We start from the raw sequence: 17,449 nt of genomic DNA, 5'->3' as shown, positions 1-17,449 counted from the left end.
TGCCACAATGCAAGTATGATTGACAGCCCATGGCACACAGCCTAGTGCCAGCTAAACATGGGCTATCAACTGCTTCTTCCTCAGACTCTAGAAACTGCAGAAACTGCAGTCACCTGAAACAAAATTCAGCTAGCACACTACTTCACTTTACTGGAGCTCAATAATTATCAGATTGGCATAAATACCAAACACAGATTATTCAAGTGTATCTGGAGATGTGTATTATACTGACTAACATCCAACATGTTAATTCATTATAAACTTTTAAGTATTTCAATTTTTTAAACTACGTATACTATGGTTCTTAGTCATTTTCAACATCAGAAAAGAAAAAAAGAGAGAGATACTAAAATCCTTTAAATTTAGCTTTCTACCAAATGTAAGTAATCTTATGTGAAAAAAATATGCATTTGACCTTCTGGGTATTTACCACAACAAAACTGTGAAGTCAAATTTGAAAAGACCCAACCTTATAGAATATGTGAACCTTCTCCAGCCCAATTCCCATTGAGATTCAATCCTGCCTCCTTCCTTTGTTCCAATCATAGAATTTTCCTGAGTGGTAGTTGAGATCCTCAGTCTGCTAAAGTCTTTTCTGCAGGCTAGACAGGTGTTCATTACAACGTTTTCTCCTGTAGCCTGGTCTGCTTAAAACTGAAACTTTGAGGTAGCAGGCTAAAATGCACAAAGCATTCTTTTTGTTATTGTTTATGTAGCCAAGAATGATTCGGAACTCCTGGTCCTCCTGCCTCTGATAAAGGTATACGCCCTCAGCTTGACGAATCTACTTTTATGTTTCATACCAAAAAAAAAAAAAAAAAAAAAAAAAAAAAATTGCATCAGGAGACTAGGGAGAAGACTAGAAGACACACAAAGCTGAATTTTAATGAAAACTGTAAAAAATCAGGAATGAGCATCTGATATTCATTTTTAGTTACTTAACAAGAAAAAGCTCAAAACTGAAAACCAAGAAGGTATTAAACAAACATTTACAAAAATGAGTTCCAAAGAGTACCTCCAGTTGACTCTACTACAGCAGAATGCTAGAAATCACAAGCCTATAACAAAAAACAAAACAAAACAAAAAGGATGAAAAATGTCCTAGTCAGACAAGAAAGAGTAAAAGACCTCCATCCTTGGCCTGTCTTTAAATTTTAATCTGACATTGAAGTGATACCGGGTTTAAGGTGGAAAAACCGTACTCTGCAGCCCCAGCTATATAAAGCCCATGTGTAGCTGCACATCAGTACATGTTGTGGGCTAACTGCTGGCCTCAGAGGGGCTTTATGAAGACAATGTTTTCACTTGTTTGCCTGCTTTTTGAAACAGGGAGTTTCACTTAGTCCTGGCTGTCCTGGAACTCACTCTGTAGTAGACCAGGATGTCCTTGAACTCCTAGACAACTGCTTACCTCTACTTCCAGAGGGCTGGGATTAAAGGTCTGCGCTGGAATCAACAAAGTTTCACTTTTATTACAGGATGGTGTATTCTACAAGACTGTTTTGTACCAAATAAATGAATACAAGCTTGGACAACTGTTTTTGGCTCAGATCTCACTATGCAGTCCTGGCTGTCCTGGAGCCTGATTTGCAAACTAGGCTGGCTTGCAACTATGGCAATCCTCCTGCCTCAGCCTCCTGAATTATAGGCACGTTCTGTTTTGTCTGGCTTGAAAACATGCTTTTTAAAAGTGCCCAGTTTTCATTAAAATTCACAATGCTAATTTAATGTTTTCCTTTCCTTTTCTTTTTTAAGTTTACTGTTGCTCAGTAACACTGAGTTAAACTACTCACCTTAAGGCATTGGGAAGTGTTTGCAAAATAGTCTGGGTAGTAATACTTTGTGATAGTTTCAATTTTGTTTTGTTTGTTTTTTGTGATAGGATCTTTCTGTATAGCTCTGGCTGTCCTGGAACTCCTGTAGACCAGGCCGGCTTTGAACTCATGGAGATCTGCCTACCTCTGCCTCCTGAGTGCTGGGATTAAAGGCATCTTTATTTCCTAGGTGCAATTCTGGCAGTAAGTGTCAGAAGTATAGTTTTTGCAGTGGTTTCAGACATGATATTATCTAAAGAAATGATAAAATCCCAATGGAGGGGGCTAAGATGTAGGTTAGTGGTAGAGTACTTGCCTAAAATACACAGGTCCTGAGTTCTATCCTGAGCACAGCACTAACAATAATAAAACCCAATGGGAAGAAAGGGTCACTGTGAATACAGAATAGCTAAGAGACACAAAGAATAAAGGGCCAACATAAGGTTACAAGGCAAGGTACAACATAAAATGTTGCATGATGGTGGTGCACGCCTTTAATCTCAGCACTCAGGAGGCTGAGATGGGGATCTCTGTGAGTTCAAGGACAGCCTGGTCTACAGATCAAGTTCTAGGGCAGGCTCCAAAGCTACCCAGAGAAACCCTGTCTCAGACCCTTCTCCCTCAAAAAAAGATAGCGAAAGCAGGAAAACTAAATAATATGTTTGTAATATGAAAAAATGTCAAGGGACGATAACAGACAACTCACACAAAACTCCTCCTTAAATTCTTAAGGAGTTGAAGGTAAAATGGAGAATGTATGACTTATGAGCCCCAGAAACAGAACAGACAAAATAGACAGAAATAAAAAGTGAGAGTGAAGGGCCCTGGGTTGAATTTCTAGTGAGGTCAGCCTCACCCTGACCTCAATGACTAGCCTGGATACAGGGGACCTTTTTGGTACAGAAAAAATCAAACTGGAGCAGGAGGTGGTGGTACACGCCTTTAATCCTAGCACTCAGGAGGCAGAGGCAGGTGGATCAAGTTGGGTTCTACCACTGAAGTAAAAAAAAAAAAAAAAAAAAAAAAAAAAAAAAAACAATTCAACTACAGAAAGCTAGCATGGCTTCTCACTCAGTAGACAGGGACCCTGAAGCACAAGGGATATTTAAAATGCACAGGATGGGTTACCAGGTACTACACTCCAGGCCTGCAGAGTTGGTGTGCTGTTCTTGGTTCTCAGATATGAAGGCAACAATGACACATTTCTCTCCCTTTCTTTCCTCTCTCTAAACTGTCCACAGTAGACATTGATGATAAGAAAAACTTACTTTTAAAAGGAAAGAAAAATTGGACATTCTCACTTTATACTAATCACAAGTTCTTTATTTTCTCTAGCAATTAAAAGCTTGAAATACCCTCTACTAAAAGGCAATTCCCTTCAGGGAATTAAAGTTCACTCTAAGTTACACAATCTGCAAAACCAGCACTCTCTGAAGAAAGTTATAGTTCTTTTCTCCAGGCTGGCAAGATAGCTCAGCATTGAGAGCACCCACTGCTCTTGAGAGCACCCACTGCTCTTGCAAAGGACCTGGGTTCCTACACCCACAAAGGGTGGCTTACAGAAGCCTGGAATTGCAGTTCTAGAGGAAAGAACGCCCTCTGCTGGCCTCCATGAGCACCAGGCATGCATGGGGTACACATACATACATGCAGGTACTCACATACACACATAAAATAAAAATAAACTTTTAAAAACTTAAGGAACGGTGTGTGGTACCGTTTAATCTAGAGGCAGGCAGATCTGTGAGTTCAAGGCCAGCCTGTGGTACATGGAGAGTTCTCTACATCTCAAAGTAAACAAATGGATTTTAAAATCAACTTCATCTTTTTTAATGCTACAACATGAATTTAAAATGCATGTATGTTATACCTTTGTGATGAATGGTGTTACGAAGACAAAAAACACATCATAGACCAGGAGAAGGCCTAGCAGTATCACACATGACTGTTGGGAAAAAAAGGAGGGGGTTAAAAGATCAAACTTTCCACATCTAAACTAACACATCAAATTACTTTGCAAATATAAGTAAGCATGGGAATATACATTTGAACAGTATTTTAAAAGGCATTTCATGGGTATTACTATGCTTAATTTTATTTTATACATCATTTAAGAATCCTTACTTTCTGTATCCCATTTGCTTAAAAACATCATTGAGTTGAAGAATGTTCTTCCTCATGGGGGCTGAAGAGATGGCTCAGTGACTGGGAAAACTAGCTGCTCTTCCAGAGGACCACGGTTCAATTCCCAGCACCCACATGGTAGCTCACAACTGTCTGTAACTCCAATTCCAAAGGATCTGACACCTCATACAGACATATATGCAGGCAAAACACCAATCAATGCTCATAAAATAAAAATAAATTATTTTAAAGAGAAATGCTCTTCCCCAATATTTAGTCTTATGAAGTTTTATTAAATGAGTATGAGTGATGAAAAACATTCAGCTAGCAACTCAGTAGCTGTCCTTGCTTTGGAGTTAGAAGTGAGAACAGACAGGCAGGATGAACTCTGAAGACTGGGAATGGTCTGAAGCTTATTCGGATGGAAGTTACAAAAGCAATACATACACGTGCAACATTTCAATAGTGTAATTAAAATCAGCATGTTCTAGTATATGCAAATCATACTGTTTTAAAAAGAAAAATGTTATTATAGTTATAAAAGTAATATATTTTACCTTGAAATTAGGTAACTTCATTGTTTTTATTAAATTGAGACAGAAAGCAATTCCTAAGATATCCTGTAAAATCCAGGCCCATCTATAATGAGAGAGAGAGAGAGAAAGAGATCAACCTATTGTTTCATTCCATTACTTTTAGATGAAAGTTAAACAACTACATCATTAAGGCTATACCATTCTCATTACGGCATTCCACAGGAACACATCATAATCAAGCACATTTTAAGTCTAGGTGTTTAAAGCATAATTCAATTTCCTTCCCTGTACAATTGCAAATCATTAGCCTAAGATCTGTTTATTAACTGGGTTTGGTGGCTTATACCTGTAACCTCTACACACTGGTGACAGAGGAAAGCAGGTCATTGCAAATTCAAGGCCAGAGTGGTTTACATGGCAAGTTCCAAGTTAGTAAGGGGCACAAACAGAGATCCTGTTAAATAAAGTATTCATTGAAAAATTATCAGCCCAGTGTGGATGTCACACACCTTTAATCCTAGCACTTACGAGGCAGAGGTAGGCAGATCTTTGAGTTTGAGACCAGCCTGAGCTACAGAGTGAGCTCCAGGACAGCCAGGGCTACACAGAGAAACAAAGAAAACAAAATTGCCTTGTTTTAAGATATGTTCTGGAATAAAAAACAAACAAAAATTTCCATAATACTCATCATAATGATTAAGAGTCAGGACAAGACATAAAACACCACATCCTTAAATCTAAAACAAACTAAAGTCATCATACCTATCCTCATTTCTAAACACAGCCCACACAACAGCGACAGAGATGCACAGTCCAGAGAGGAAAACCAAGATCACTTTAATATTTTTGCCGCAACAGGAAATCCTAAAAATAGATCAAAATAGTTCATTAGTGCTATAGGTAAAATACAGTGTTTACTTGATTAAAAAAAAAAAACTGCGACAAACATGAACAAGAAATTATTGAAATATTAATATAGATGTCATGATTTTACATAAAACCAATGAGGCATAATAACTAGTTCAACAAAACCCTTTATGGCAATGGAATGTTCTCTATGTTTTCCAATATTGATGGCAATTAGCCACATATGACTATATGACTACTGAACACTTCAAATGTACCTCAGGGATTCAATTTGAAAATCTCAAACACAAGTTGGGTAGTACTGGTGCATGCCTTTAATCACAGTACTCAGGAGGCAGAGGCAGGTGGATCTCTGTGAGTTTGAGGACAGCCTGGTCTACAGAGCGAGTTCCAGGACAGTCAGAACACAGAAACCCTGCTTCAAAAAAAAAAAAAAAAAAAAAAAAAAAGCAAAACAAATCCCAAACACATTATTGAATATAAATTTGGATCTAACATATACTGAATATACAGACCTAAAGCAACACCTCAATTTTCCTGTATTAAGTTCAAATATGAATTACAGCATTCATTCTCCAAGAGATACATACGTGCACTGTCCACATGGCATCCTATGAACCAACGCAGCAAGACAGTTGTACAGACTCATTGCTGATGCTATGCAGAAAATTGCTATCATAACATAAACTGGAAAAGAACAATACAGTTATCAATTCTTTAGCTCCCTTTGTTATATCATATTTTCAATATAGTAACTATAATGTTATCTGGGGGTATTTGCTAAGCTGCAAATATTTATAGCTTGAGTTTTAAAGTGGGGCATGTTGCATGTGATTTTTAGTTGCAATATACACTGCTAGGGAAGTGTTTACTGGCTGAAGATCTACATTTTCTACTTTTCAATAATTCAAAGTGACATGTTTGTTATAAGTTTCTATGACATTAATTACAGATATTTATAAATATTTAAATGTAAGAACAAAAGGACTGATAGACTTTTGTGCATATGTATGTTTGTTTGTATGTATGAAGGTGCATACATGTATTTGGATATGTATAGAGGCCAGAAAACAACCACAGTTTTATTTCTCAGATGTCTCGTTTTTCTTCTGTTTGTTTTACTTTTGAAACACAGTGAGTCACTGGCCTGGAAGTTTGCCAAGCAGACAACTCTGACTGCTCAGCAAGCTCCAGGGGTCAACCTGTTTCTACCAACCCATGCTTGAAGTACAAGACTGTACCATCACATAGGGATTTTTCTACATGGTTCTAGGACTGAACTCTGGTCTTGTTTGCATAGTAGGCACTTCACCAACATAACTATTCCTCCAGACCTTTTTGTGCTTTGAGACATGTCTCAAGTAGCTCAAAATGGCTATTTAGTCAGGAATGGCCTTGAAAGCCTCTTGTCTCTACCTGAGGTTACAGGTGCATCATCATACCCAGCTTATTTGACACCTGGGATTGAACCCAGGGCTTTGTGCATACTAGGAAGGTACACTACTAACTGAGTTATATCCCAAGATAGATTAAGAAACAAAAAATTTTGGTAGCCCTGTCTGACCTTGAACTTGCTATATACACATGTATAGACATGAATTTGTAGAGATCTGCCTGCCTGTGCCTCCCTAGTGCTGGGATTAAAGGTGTGTGCCACTGGGCCTGGCTTTGAATTAACAAACTATTAATATTTTAGTAATGCAATTTAGGAATGAGAACAAATATATGCCTTGGGTATCAACCATGTTATCCATGTTTTCCTATAGAGAATTTATCTACAACAATTTGACTTATGTCAACATTGGTGGCATAGTAACCACCAGTTAAAGAATAGCCTGGGCTGTGCAGAAAGTACTGGTCTAGCCAGAACTACACAGTAAGATGCCGCCTCAAGGGGAGCCCGCACACATACACACACACATACACACACACAAACAAAACACTCAAATCCATGCAAAGACACTTTGTTGCAATGGAATACCAAGGTAGTAAAATTTAACAAGCATTCTATATTATCCAGACTTATTTGAAAATTATTTAAAGATATTTTGCCTCTGTGTTGTTATAAAGGAGGTAGGATTATTATACTTACAATATTCCTTTTCTGAACTTTCTAGAAAATATTGTGATAGAAATATAAGCTGTACCTCAGTGTGGAAGTAAGAAACAGAGATGGTCTAAATAGAGTAAATTTGGGGTATCCTGGTTCTGAGTGAAGTTCGATAAGCCACTCTAAGTCCCCTGGTGCTCATATCTAACACATCAAGTTCATGAGAAGTACACTGGGTTGTTGTGAGGATTAGATAAGCAAATGTGTATAAAGTGTATGCACACTGGTGATTAGTGTGCTAAGAGGGGCAAGACAGACCCTTCATGGAAGTCTTGGTATACCTTCTGCCAAGTTGCCCAACCTAAATTTTAACAGCCTGGCAGGGCATGTTTCCCAAGGTCATCACAGAGCTTTAGAGCCTCGTCCAGTAGTGTACTACCACTTAGAAAATGATCCCATGTGAAGAAGAACCTTATTATCATAACACATTTCCAGTTGGTTTTGTTTTAAATGTAAGAAGTTTACTGGAATGCAGACTCAAGATGAACACCAGTTATCTTTTTCCTAAGTATATCTGAATCCTCAGATAGTGAGGGAAGCCTTAGCAATTCAGTTCAATTATGTCAGTTATTATAATACACTAGGAAATAGCAGCCATCTTAGCCATGAAGACTCATTTTGGGCAAACAAAATTTCAAAACACTACAAAAGACACTGGCCAATCTTAATTTAGTCCCATGTCCTGGGATAATTAGGAAGTTGAATGATTTCCTTCTCACATCAAAAATTTCACTTGTAAATCCTCTTTAAAAATTATTTTTAATTATATGTATGTATGTGTACCTGTGTATGGGTATGTACATGTTTCTACAAGTGCCTGAGGAGCCCAGGGGCATTGGACCCCTGGAGCTACAGTGACAGTTGGCTGTGAGCTGCCTGACGTGGTACTAGGAACCAAATGGATCCTTCACAAGAGTCCATGGTCTCAGCAGCTGAACCATCTCTTCAGCCCCAATTCTTCAGTATCTTGAGATAGGATCTCATGCATAGTTCTGCAGCCTAGGTTGGCCTAGAAATTACTACATATCCCAGGCTGGCCCCACACGTATGTCAGTCATCCAACCTCAGCCTCCTGATATATACTAGTGAGTGTGTATGTGTGTGTGTGTGTAATTTGTTATTTGAAATTTGAAGTAGCTCAGTAATTGAAACCTGACATTTTTTGCACATTAAGCAAATTATTTACATTATTTACTTGTTCTGATTTTTTTTATTTAACATAATTTTCAGATGAATGTTTTAAATGGAAAGATGATTCTAGTAATGTAAATGGGGGGGAAATGTTCAATACAGCACACATAAAATCCAGTTTGTTATATTTTTGGCTATAAGCTTAGCCTTTAATGGCTGAGCCATCTCTCCAGCCCTAAAATCCAGTTTCTTACCAAGCCACTTATAGAAGAAATAGAGCAAGACGATCATTACACAGCAGATGACCACAAACACAACAACTGTAAGAGGGCTGAAAGTCAAATACTCTTCCTTCTTTCTCCTCATCTCTTTATCGTCAGCATCTGCCACTGACTTCATGTTTTCCCTGTATAAACACACACAGAACCATCAGCAAGTCTTTACCAAGCTCAGTTATTTTTTAAAAAGTCCTTCTCTAACACCAATTTAAGTTTAACTACAAAGGCAACACACTTTTAAAAAGTACCAGTGGTGTGGTGGTGGCTCAAGCCTTTAATCTCAGCACTTGGGGGGGCAGAGGCAGGTGGATCTCTGTGAGTTCCAGGACAGCCAGGGTTGTTATAGAGACACCCCATCTCAAAACACAAATAAATAAATAAATAATAAAGAAAGAAAGAAAGAAAGAAAGAAGCAAATAAATAGTACCAGAAAGAAACATTTAATCTAGAAACTAAAACACCCTATATTCGTACTCTCCAGAGACAATCTGTCATCCCACAAATTTGAAATAAGATATTTTACAAAACTGTTAGAACAGATGACATTTATTATACTAACAAGTTAATGTATTTTGTTAATGAGTAAACTCAGTATTCACTATATGTCTATTCTGTGTTCATTAATGCATTTGGAAGAATTTTTAAATTCCCAGATACAGCCCTGTCCTACCTGTGTTACTTTTTATGAATTCTCCCAAGTAATCACCTTACTAATAAAAGGCAGAGACAGGTGTCAAAGAGAAAGGGGCAGCAGGTGGCTTTGGTAAGTAGACAGCTTACTGTCTCTGCTGTCACATCACTGTGTCATCCCGTTACACAGACCCTACTCCATGTTCCCAGCCCTAGTTTCTTCACCTCTGCCCTGTTCAACTCCCTTGTGTGCATCTTCTGGCCCTGATCACAAAGCCTGGGCTCATATTTTAGGCTCAGATTTTAGGCTACATAAGATTTTATGTCTGAACATTTTCACATTTGCAACTGTTAACCAACACACTACTTTCCCATCAGGAAATTACAGATGATTGTCGCGGTCTCAATTGTGTGGCATCTGCGACTCTAGACAGGTTGCCTGGAGACAGAGCAAGATTGGTTCCCCTGGACTCTAGATCAGGATGTTGGGGCATTAACAGAAGTTTTAGTAATATGGTACCTAAGTGGAAAAAGGGGCCAGCCTTTGGTATCTGTCATTGAAAATAAATAAAACATATTTACAGAACTAGACATGTAAGCCATAATGATTCACATATTCATATCCACATATTAAAGAGCATAAGGCACTCCCCCTTCTGAAACACATTCTTGCTTTGTAGCACAAGCTAACCCTAAACTTAATATGTAACCCGGGGTACTTTCAAACTCATGATCCTCCTTACCCAGACTTGGGAGCAGTGGGGTTAAAGGTGTGAACCACCACACCTAACATAAAGTACTTGATTTGGGGGTGGGGCACTAGAACAGGGTCATAAGTAGCCCAGGCTGGCCTAGAACTCAGTATGTAGCCAAGAATGACCTTCACTTCTCAAGTGCTGTGATTATTATGGGCATGAACCACCATACATCACTTTTATAAAACAATTTCCTAACAGGGAACCAGCTACCTGATTTATACATTAAATATTACCATTAATTATATTCTTTTGGGAGTGCAGTGGTTCAAACAACTCGGCAAAAATTAAAAACACTAGGTAAAAGTGCTACTAGTGAGCTATATTCCCAGCTCACTCTGTGAGACTATTCTCTCTGTGTGTGTCTGTGCGTGAGTGCACACACAATAGGTGTGTGGATATCAGAAGACAACCTCAGGGGTCAGTCCTTGACCCTTGTTGTCTTCCCTGTTTGAGACAGGTCTAACTGGCCTTCAAGCATCCAAAGATTCCCATCTTGCTGTGGGAGCACTCAGGTTACAGACACATACAACTGTGTCCAGCTTTATGTGAGTTCTAGGGTTTTGAACTCAGGTCCTCACACTTGTGCAGTAGACACTTTATCCACTGAGTCTCTTCATTGAGCATCCACAGAGTGTTTGATGTGAGTTAAGTGTTTCCTTAGGAACAATAACTCATATGGCTACAACCTTCCTATTAGTAAAAAAGACAATCTTACAATCTGGTCTTAATGGCACCACATACTGAGGTAAAACAAGTATTTATTCTCGCTATTAAGATTATCATGAAACATTATTTAAAAACCATTTATCAGGAAGCCATAAAGAGTTTAATTAAACTTACAATTCAATGAGTCCACTCCAGTATCCTCCTAATGCCACAGTGAACACAGCAATTACAAAAATAACCACCATAGTATAGTCAAAGTTAGGCCAGGATGGAGAATACATTTGCACGGTAATGTTATCTCCAAGAGTCTGAAGGGCAAAGTGACAGTTAAACACAGGAATGAATCTGCGAGAGCACAGCAGCAACATCTACATTTCATCAGACATCTGGGAAGACTGGACAATTAGGGGCTCATTCAGTCCTTCAAGCTCCTTGTTAGCACGTGGAGAACGAGTAATAATCGAAATCGAGTACAGTGATCAAATGCAAACAACTGTACCACTTATACCCATCTAATACGCAATTACTAACCTGCTGCATATCTTGTAAGTCTTTTTGGCTTATAACTGCAATTAATATAGTCATATTTTGGAATTCAGATCTGTTCCTGGAGGAAGGAAGCTAAAAGAAAAAAATACGAAACTTGATTAATTACTAATACATTTACAGAATAAAAATTGATACACTAAATGCAAATATTATACTAATTATAAAAAACAAAGCTTCAATATTATTTCTTAACAATATATAAGTTCTCAAAACAAAATCCTTTTAACATGAACTTAACCAGATATATAACATATATGACACCATATGGTATAGACACTGTATAAACATACAACATACACATATATAAGTTTCTGAACTCTAAGACTCCAATTGTCTCAACTCCAGAAATACAGCAAAAACTACAAAACTTTATGACTGGAATGTTTTATTAATAAATCTAGAACATTTATTAATAAAAAATAATCTACAGGATTATTAAACATTCAGCTTCTAGAACACACACACAGTTAAGTCAGTTCCCAGGAGACTTGCTCTCCCATAGGCTCACCAGAAGTCACTCGGTTTGAGCACTTACTAGGACACTGCTGTTGGCAATCAGCAATGCTTCAGCACCACCCTGCTGTGCAATCTTGGCTTTTTCGAGAAAATTGCAGGGTCCCCATTGTACCACCACTGCCTTGTTCCTTATGCCATCAGGAGGAATATCAGAAGGGTGGCACAGTGGCGTGCCAGTCAGATTCATCAAGCTAAGGGAAGTCTGAAATGAAGAAACATTTTTTAATAAGACACATAGCTCATTTCACCTACCAGCATTCAGGGACAAAACATCAATCCTGGTTCAGTACAATGTTCCTTAGGGGCTGAGATGTAGCTCAAGGGTAGAGCATGCACTTATTATGCCTGAGTTAACCAACAAAACCAACTTTATGACAGACAACAAGGATTAGAGATGCACAGATGTCAAAATTTCCCAAATCTGGGGTCAGAGAGATGGCTCAGCAACTTAGAATACTGGTTGCTCTTCCAGAGGGCCCAGGTTCACTTCCCAGCTCCCACATGCCATCTCACAACCATCTCCAACTCCAGGGATCTGACAACCTCTTGCGGCCTCTGCAGGCACTAGGCCTGCATGTAGTATACAGATATACATGCAGGCAAAACACTATATACACAAAGTCAAAATAAGTAAGTTATCTTTAATCATTCCCAGCACAGCGGAACATGTCTATAACGTTAGCCCTCTAGAAGCAGAGACAAGGAGATCTCCAAGACTCTGAGGCCAGCCTGGTTGACAATAATGAGTTCCAGGGTAGTCAAAAATCTATTTAGTGAGACTATGACTAAAAAGCCAAAAAATTCCCTAAATTATTTCTTTTATGGAGAGGAAAACACTGGACTAAAGTCAATAAAGTATTTAATCACCAAATACCATAACTGAGTCACACCCTAAAATATAGTTATTAGTCATATTCAATATTTTATTATGAATAATTATCATGTTATTTACTTACTGCATTTTCTAGGGAACTTGGAAGCCTTGTCCATTTGGGGTTATAATGCATGCAATAGTCCTTGGAAAGTGAAGATTCACCATTTGCAGACGCGTGCAGGATGGCTTCCTGAGCAGCCGTCTAAAATACAAACAACAGCTTTCATGGTGACGCTCACAAACAGGCTTTTAATAAAACTATTTATATGCAGGTTTGACCACATGTCCTAAAGAGGGCAAGTCCTCTGATAAGTTTATTTACGCTTATGTAAACAGCTCAGGAATAATGAAACTATACACATTTGTCTAGAGCTCATTCTTTGGGGAAGAGAATTTCTTACAAGAATAACCAGGACCCTTGTTTTAAGGGCCACATCCCTGGGAAGGCTCTTGCTGTGATGTAATAATGCCAGCCTGCCCTCTCAGCGTGACACTCTTCTCGTCACTCTTTTGTGAGTTATGACTTCAATGTTCACATTCCAACTGCCTATTCAAATATACCAAGACAGAGTTTAAGAGAGAAATTGCCTGTCAGGTGATGGTGGTCAATGCCTTTAATCCCAGCACTTGGGAGGCAGAGTCAGATGGATCTCTGAGTTTAAGGCCAGCCTAGTCTACAGAGTGAGTTCCAGAACAGCCAGGGCTATATAGAGAGACCCTGTCTCAAAACAATCAAAAATAAATGAATAAATAACATAAAGAGATCTAGAAGGACTGGCAAGATAGCTCAGTTAGTAACTGCACTTGTCACCAAAAATGACCATCTGAGTTTGAGCCCAGGACCCACATGGGGGAAGGAGAGAAACGACCCCCATGAGTTGTCCTTTAGCATGACACATATGCCCTGACATATACCCCACAAACAAACAAATAAGACAACAAAAGTAACCTTCAAAAAAGAACTAGAATACTTTTATTTTTGTCTTACTTCCCATTGCCAAAAAGATAGGAAAAAGGACAAAGTGATGGAAGAGAATATTAATAAGGTAAAGGTAAGTGGGGGGTGGGCATGGGAGACATGCAGACATCTTCAAATGTTTAGAATACTGCTCCCATCATCCACCTCCTTCAACATGATTTCTTCCTGTCTTCTCCATGAGCAATTTTATCTCAAAATTCACAAAGAAGAGAAAGAGGTTCACGGAGATGAGTCAGCAGGTGAAAACACAAGCAGCCAACACTAATGACCAGAGTTCCATACCTGGGCCCCACATGGTGAACAGAAAACAAAACCCTGCAAGTTGAATTCTTGACTTCCACCTGGGCTGTGGCACAGCAAGGCACGAGTGGCCAGACATACACAAGCATACACAAAATAAAACAGCAAACCTTCAGAGCTAAAGCACACATTCAGTTGCTTTTCCAAGACGGGATTTATCTGTGGGGTCCTACTGTCCCAGAACTCGCTCTATAGATCAGGCTGGCCTGGAACTCAGAGAAATCTTCCTGCCTTTGTCTCCCAAGTGCTGGGATTAAAGTCATGTGCCCCCATTGCCCAGCTTCGTTCTTCTTTTTAAGGCATTAAAAAGGCATCTTGTCTGAAGCATTTTGTCATAGTGGCAGAAAGCTAACTGAGAAAACAGGAAGATTGTTGCTTATGACTATAGCTGACAACATGGCTGATACGCCACTGCCATTAGTTTGCAGAAGTCTGGCAAAGAATTTGTCTTCATTGTGTCCATACTCAGTGTGGGAAGCGGAGCTTAAAGGACTAACCTGAAAGAGGTAATGTCCTGGCAGCATAGTGGTTCACACTGTATCACACAAGCATTGCTGGATGCTTTTAGAGCTTTTAGATGAGAATCAGAGGCACAAGCACTACAAAACTATTTGGAATCCCTGCAATTTGTCCAGAAATGGGGCATGTTTAAAGCTGTAACCATGGGAACAGATCACCATTCCACCCCTAACCATTAAAAAAAAAAAAAAAAAAAAATACCCTTCAGAGGCTAGGGATGAAGCTCAGTTGGTAGGGCGCTTGCCTTCAATTCATGAAGGCATTGGGTTTGAGTTTGGTGGTCCATGCCTATAATCCCTGCACTCAGGACAATCAGAAGTCCAGGGCCCTTCTTGGGTACCTCAAGGTCAGCCTATGCTACACAAGACCCTATTTCAGAGAAGAAAAAAGCCAAGCAAGCAATGGCAGTACTTAAAGACGTCTTGATAAATATGTAACCCATTACCCCATGTATCCATGCCATTAGATTTTCCATGTTCTCTACTAACCACTGTGTGGGTTTATCAATTCTTATATTTCTGTGTGTGCCTTGGCTGTTCTAGAACTTCACTCTGCAGACCATGCTGGCCTCAAACTCAGAGATCCGCCTGCCTCTGCCTCCAGAGTGTTGTAAGAGGCATATGCCACCACTGCTGGACAATGTGGTTAATCAAAAGATGATGTATTACTGTGTTAAATATTGATTTATCTTGAAAAAGGATTAGTGGAATTATGATATAAGTGTGTAAACATTTTTTTTTCTTAATCATCTTAAGAGGTTCAACATGAGTGCTAAGTTTAACATATAAATTATAGGTTCAGGACATTTATAAACCCTCTGAGTTGTTCTTTCGAACCTAAAGTCACTTGTCTGATTACTCAGCACACACCTTAAAGACACAAAGTAATGCCACTGTGTTGTTACTTCTCCCTTCTTTTGTATGAGTTCTCACTTATAGTTCAGAGAACACTAAAGGCTACTCTTTTTTCGTTGTTGTTGTTTTTCCTTAGTAGGTTTTGAGCTTAAGACTTTCTGCCTGACCCTTTAAAACCCAAAGTGGTAAAGTCATAGTGCTTCAGTGGAGTTAATTTCTCCGGGAAAAGACTGCATATACTGTTTACACAACAATGTGCAAACAACACTGATTAAATGTCCCAACCTGAAACTCCAGAAAGGAAAGTGAATAGAAACAAAATCTGACATACTGAAAGTTGGCTTCTTGGTCATCTGTTAGAACTCAAATTACCTGATGCCGAATTTTAAAACATTATTTCTGTAAATATGGGTATATGTGCACATATCTGTTAATTTTTTTTTCTTCTTCTTCTACCCCTTTAAGCTTCAAACTAAGAACCTCCAAGGGCCACTTTTATACTTTCTCTTTAAAGGGATTTTAAAGTATGCCTATAAGAAAACAAAAGCACAAAACAAATTCCCACATGCACCTTACAGAGAAATAACTGTATGGGAATGGAAAGTAAGCACATAGATATTCTTATGGTTATAGAGAGAAATGTATGTGAACACAGTTAAATAAAGAGCACTCCAGAACGCTAACACTGGAATTCAGTCTATCTCTACCCTGCCTCCGCCCCCCACCCCCTTTTCAGGGCAAAAAGCAGCAGTAAGTAGGGTTACACAATAAAACAGAAGTGAATTATTTAAATTAAAAAGAAAATGTGCCGGCACGCTGAAAAATTACAGGGACAGCTTCAGGACCAAGGTGAAAGAAGCCCCTCCACCCCCGCGGGCTTCTTCCGGGGTGCGTATTTTGCAGGATTTCTGGGCACAGGGGGGTGAGGAATGCTGGGACTCGCAGGTGAGCACAATTAGAGGGCCGAGGGGGTGCGGAGGTGGAGGGCAGGAGGGGGGGAGGGGAAGAGGGAGAAGGGAGGGGAGAAAGGAGGAAGGGGAGGGAAAAGCTGAGGGGAGGGGAGGGGAGTGCGGCTCTCACCAGTCCCAGCAAGCAGCTCCAGAGCAGGGCGGCCGCAGGAGCGTGCAGCGAGGGCAGCGGCCCCATCCCGAGGCGGGCAGCTGGGCGCAGGCGGCGCTGGCGGTACCCGGACCTCTGGGGTGCAGTCCCGACTTCCTCTTCCGGCCCCTCCCGCGGAGCGCTGGGCTGGGACTCTGGGCGGCCGGGCCGCTCTGGGCGCTGCTGCTGGCAATAGCCTTTTTAACTGCGTAAATCCCCGGTTCCCGTTCGGCTCCCTCTAACTGCGGCCGCCGCCCATTCCGAGCCACTGGAGCTTCGGGTTTCAGTTTCCTTTCAGGCCTCTGCCACGTAGTCTCAGAGCGACCTTCGTAAAGATGTAAACCAGACGAGGCCCCTCTCCACGCTTGGAGCACAATCAAAACTTCCCCTGCTGCAAAGTTTACATCGTCCCACCCGTCTTGTCTGTCCTTAGCTTCTCTATTTTCCTAGGCGTTGAGACCCACCGACCCTCAACGCCGGTTGCCTTATCAGCTTACAAGTCTCCTCCCTGAGTAGCATTCTATTCAGTTTCATACTATTATTTGTTCTCTTCATAGCTTTTGTTGCTAGCCTACAACTAAAGAGATCTGCCTGCTTCTGCCTCTCAAGCGCTGAGATTTAAAGGCATAAACCACCATACATGAGTGTATATATACACTCATGCATCTCACATGCTTCTATCCAGTTAATGACAGGGAAGTATCCCTCTTGGCTCTATTGACTACTTTGTCCTTACACATAAAATATCCAGGGTATACTAAGTTGTCAAATATTTGTTGAATGACTATTTAATACCAAACACTGAATAGGACAGTGTTTCTGCTATCCTAAGGGAGGGTCATAGCC

General features: G+C 39.8%; 1 protein-coding gene across 2 annotated transcripts in view; it reads right to left on the bottom strand.

Moving 5' to 3' along the window:
* Sppl2a (signal peptide peptidase like 2A) overlaps positions 1 to 16,748 on the bottom strand; it is a 32,147-nt gene extending 15,399 nt beyond the window's left edge. For both annotated transcript variants that reach the window (XM_051183464.1, XM_051183465.1), the window contains exons 1-10: positions 16,586 to 16,748; positions 12,936 to 13,055; positions 11,999 to 12,181; positions 11,446 to 11,535; positions 11,089 to 11,222; positions 8,837 to 8,988; positions 5,932 to 6,028; positions 5,237 to 5,338; positions 4,496 to 4,577; positions 3,685 to 3,759 (exon numbers count right to left, since the gene is read on the bottom strand). In XM_051183464.1, the coding sequence (XP_051039421.1) occupies positions 3,685 to 3,759; positions 4,496 to 4,577; positions 5,237 to 5,338; positions 5,932 to 6,028; positions 8,837 to 8,988; positions 11,089 to 11,222; positions 11,446 to 11,535; positions 11,999 to 12,181; positions 12,936 to 13,055; positions 16,586 to 16,651 (1,101 nt within the window). In that variant the 5' untranslated portion in view covers positions 16,652 to 16,748. The remainder of the gene's footprint in view (positions 1 to 3,684; positions 3,760 to 4,495; positions 4,578 to 5,236; positions 5,339 to 5,931; positions 6,029 to 8,836; positions 8,989 to 11,088; positions 11,223 to 11,445; positions 11,536 to 11,998; positions 12,182 to 12,935; positions 13,056 to 16,585) is intronic.
* Between the last annotated feature and the right edge of the window lie 701 nt (positions 16,749 to 17,449).

Source organism: Phodopus roborovskii, unplaced genomic scaffold (assembly GCF_943737965.1).
Source record: "Phodopus roborovskii unplaced genomic scaffold, PHOROB, whole genome shotgun sequence".
Classification (NCBI taxonomy): domain Eukaryota; kingdom Metazoa; phylum Chordata; class Mammalia; order Rodentia; family Cricetidae; genus Phodopus; species Phodopus roborovskii.
The sequence above is the reverse complement of the archived record's forward strand: the minus strand, read 5'-3'. Positions and strand labels throughout refer to the sequence as shown.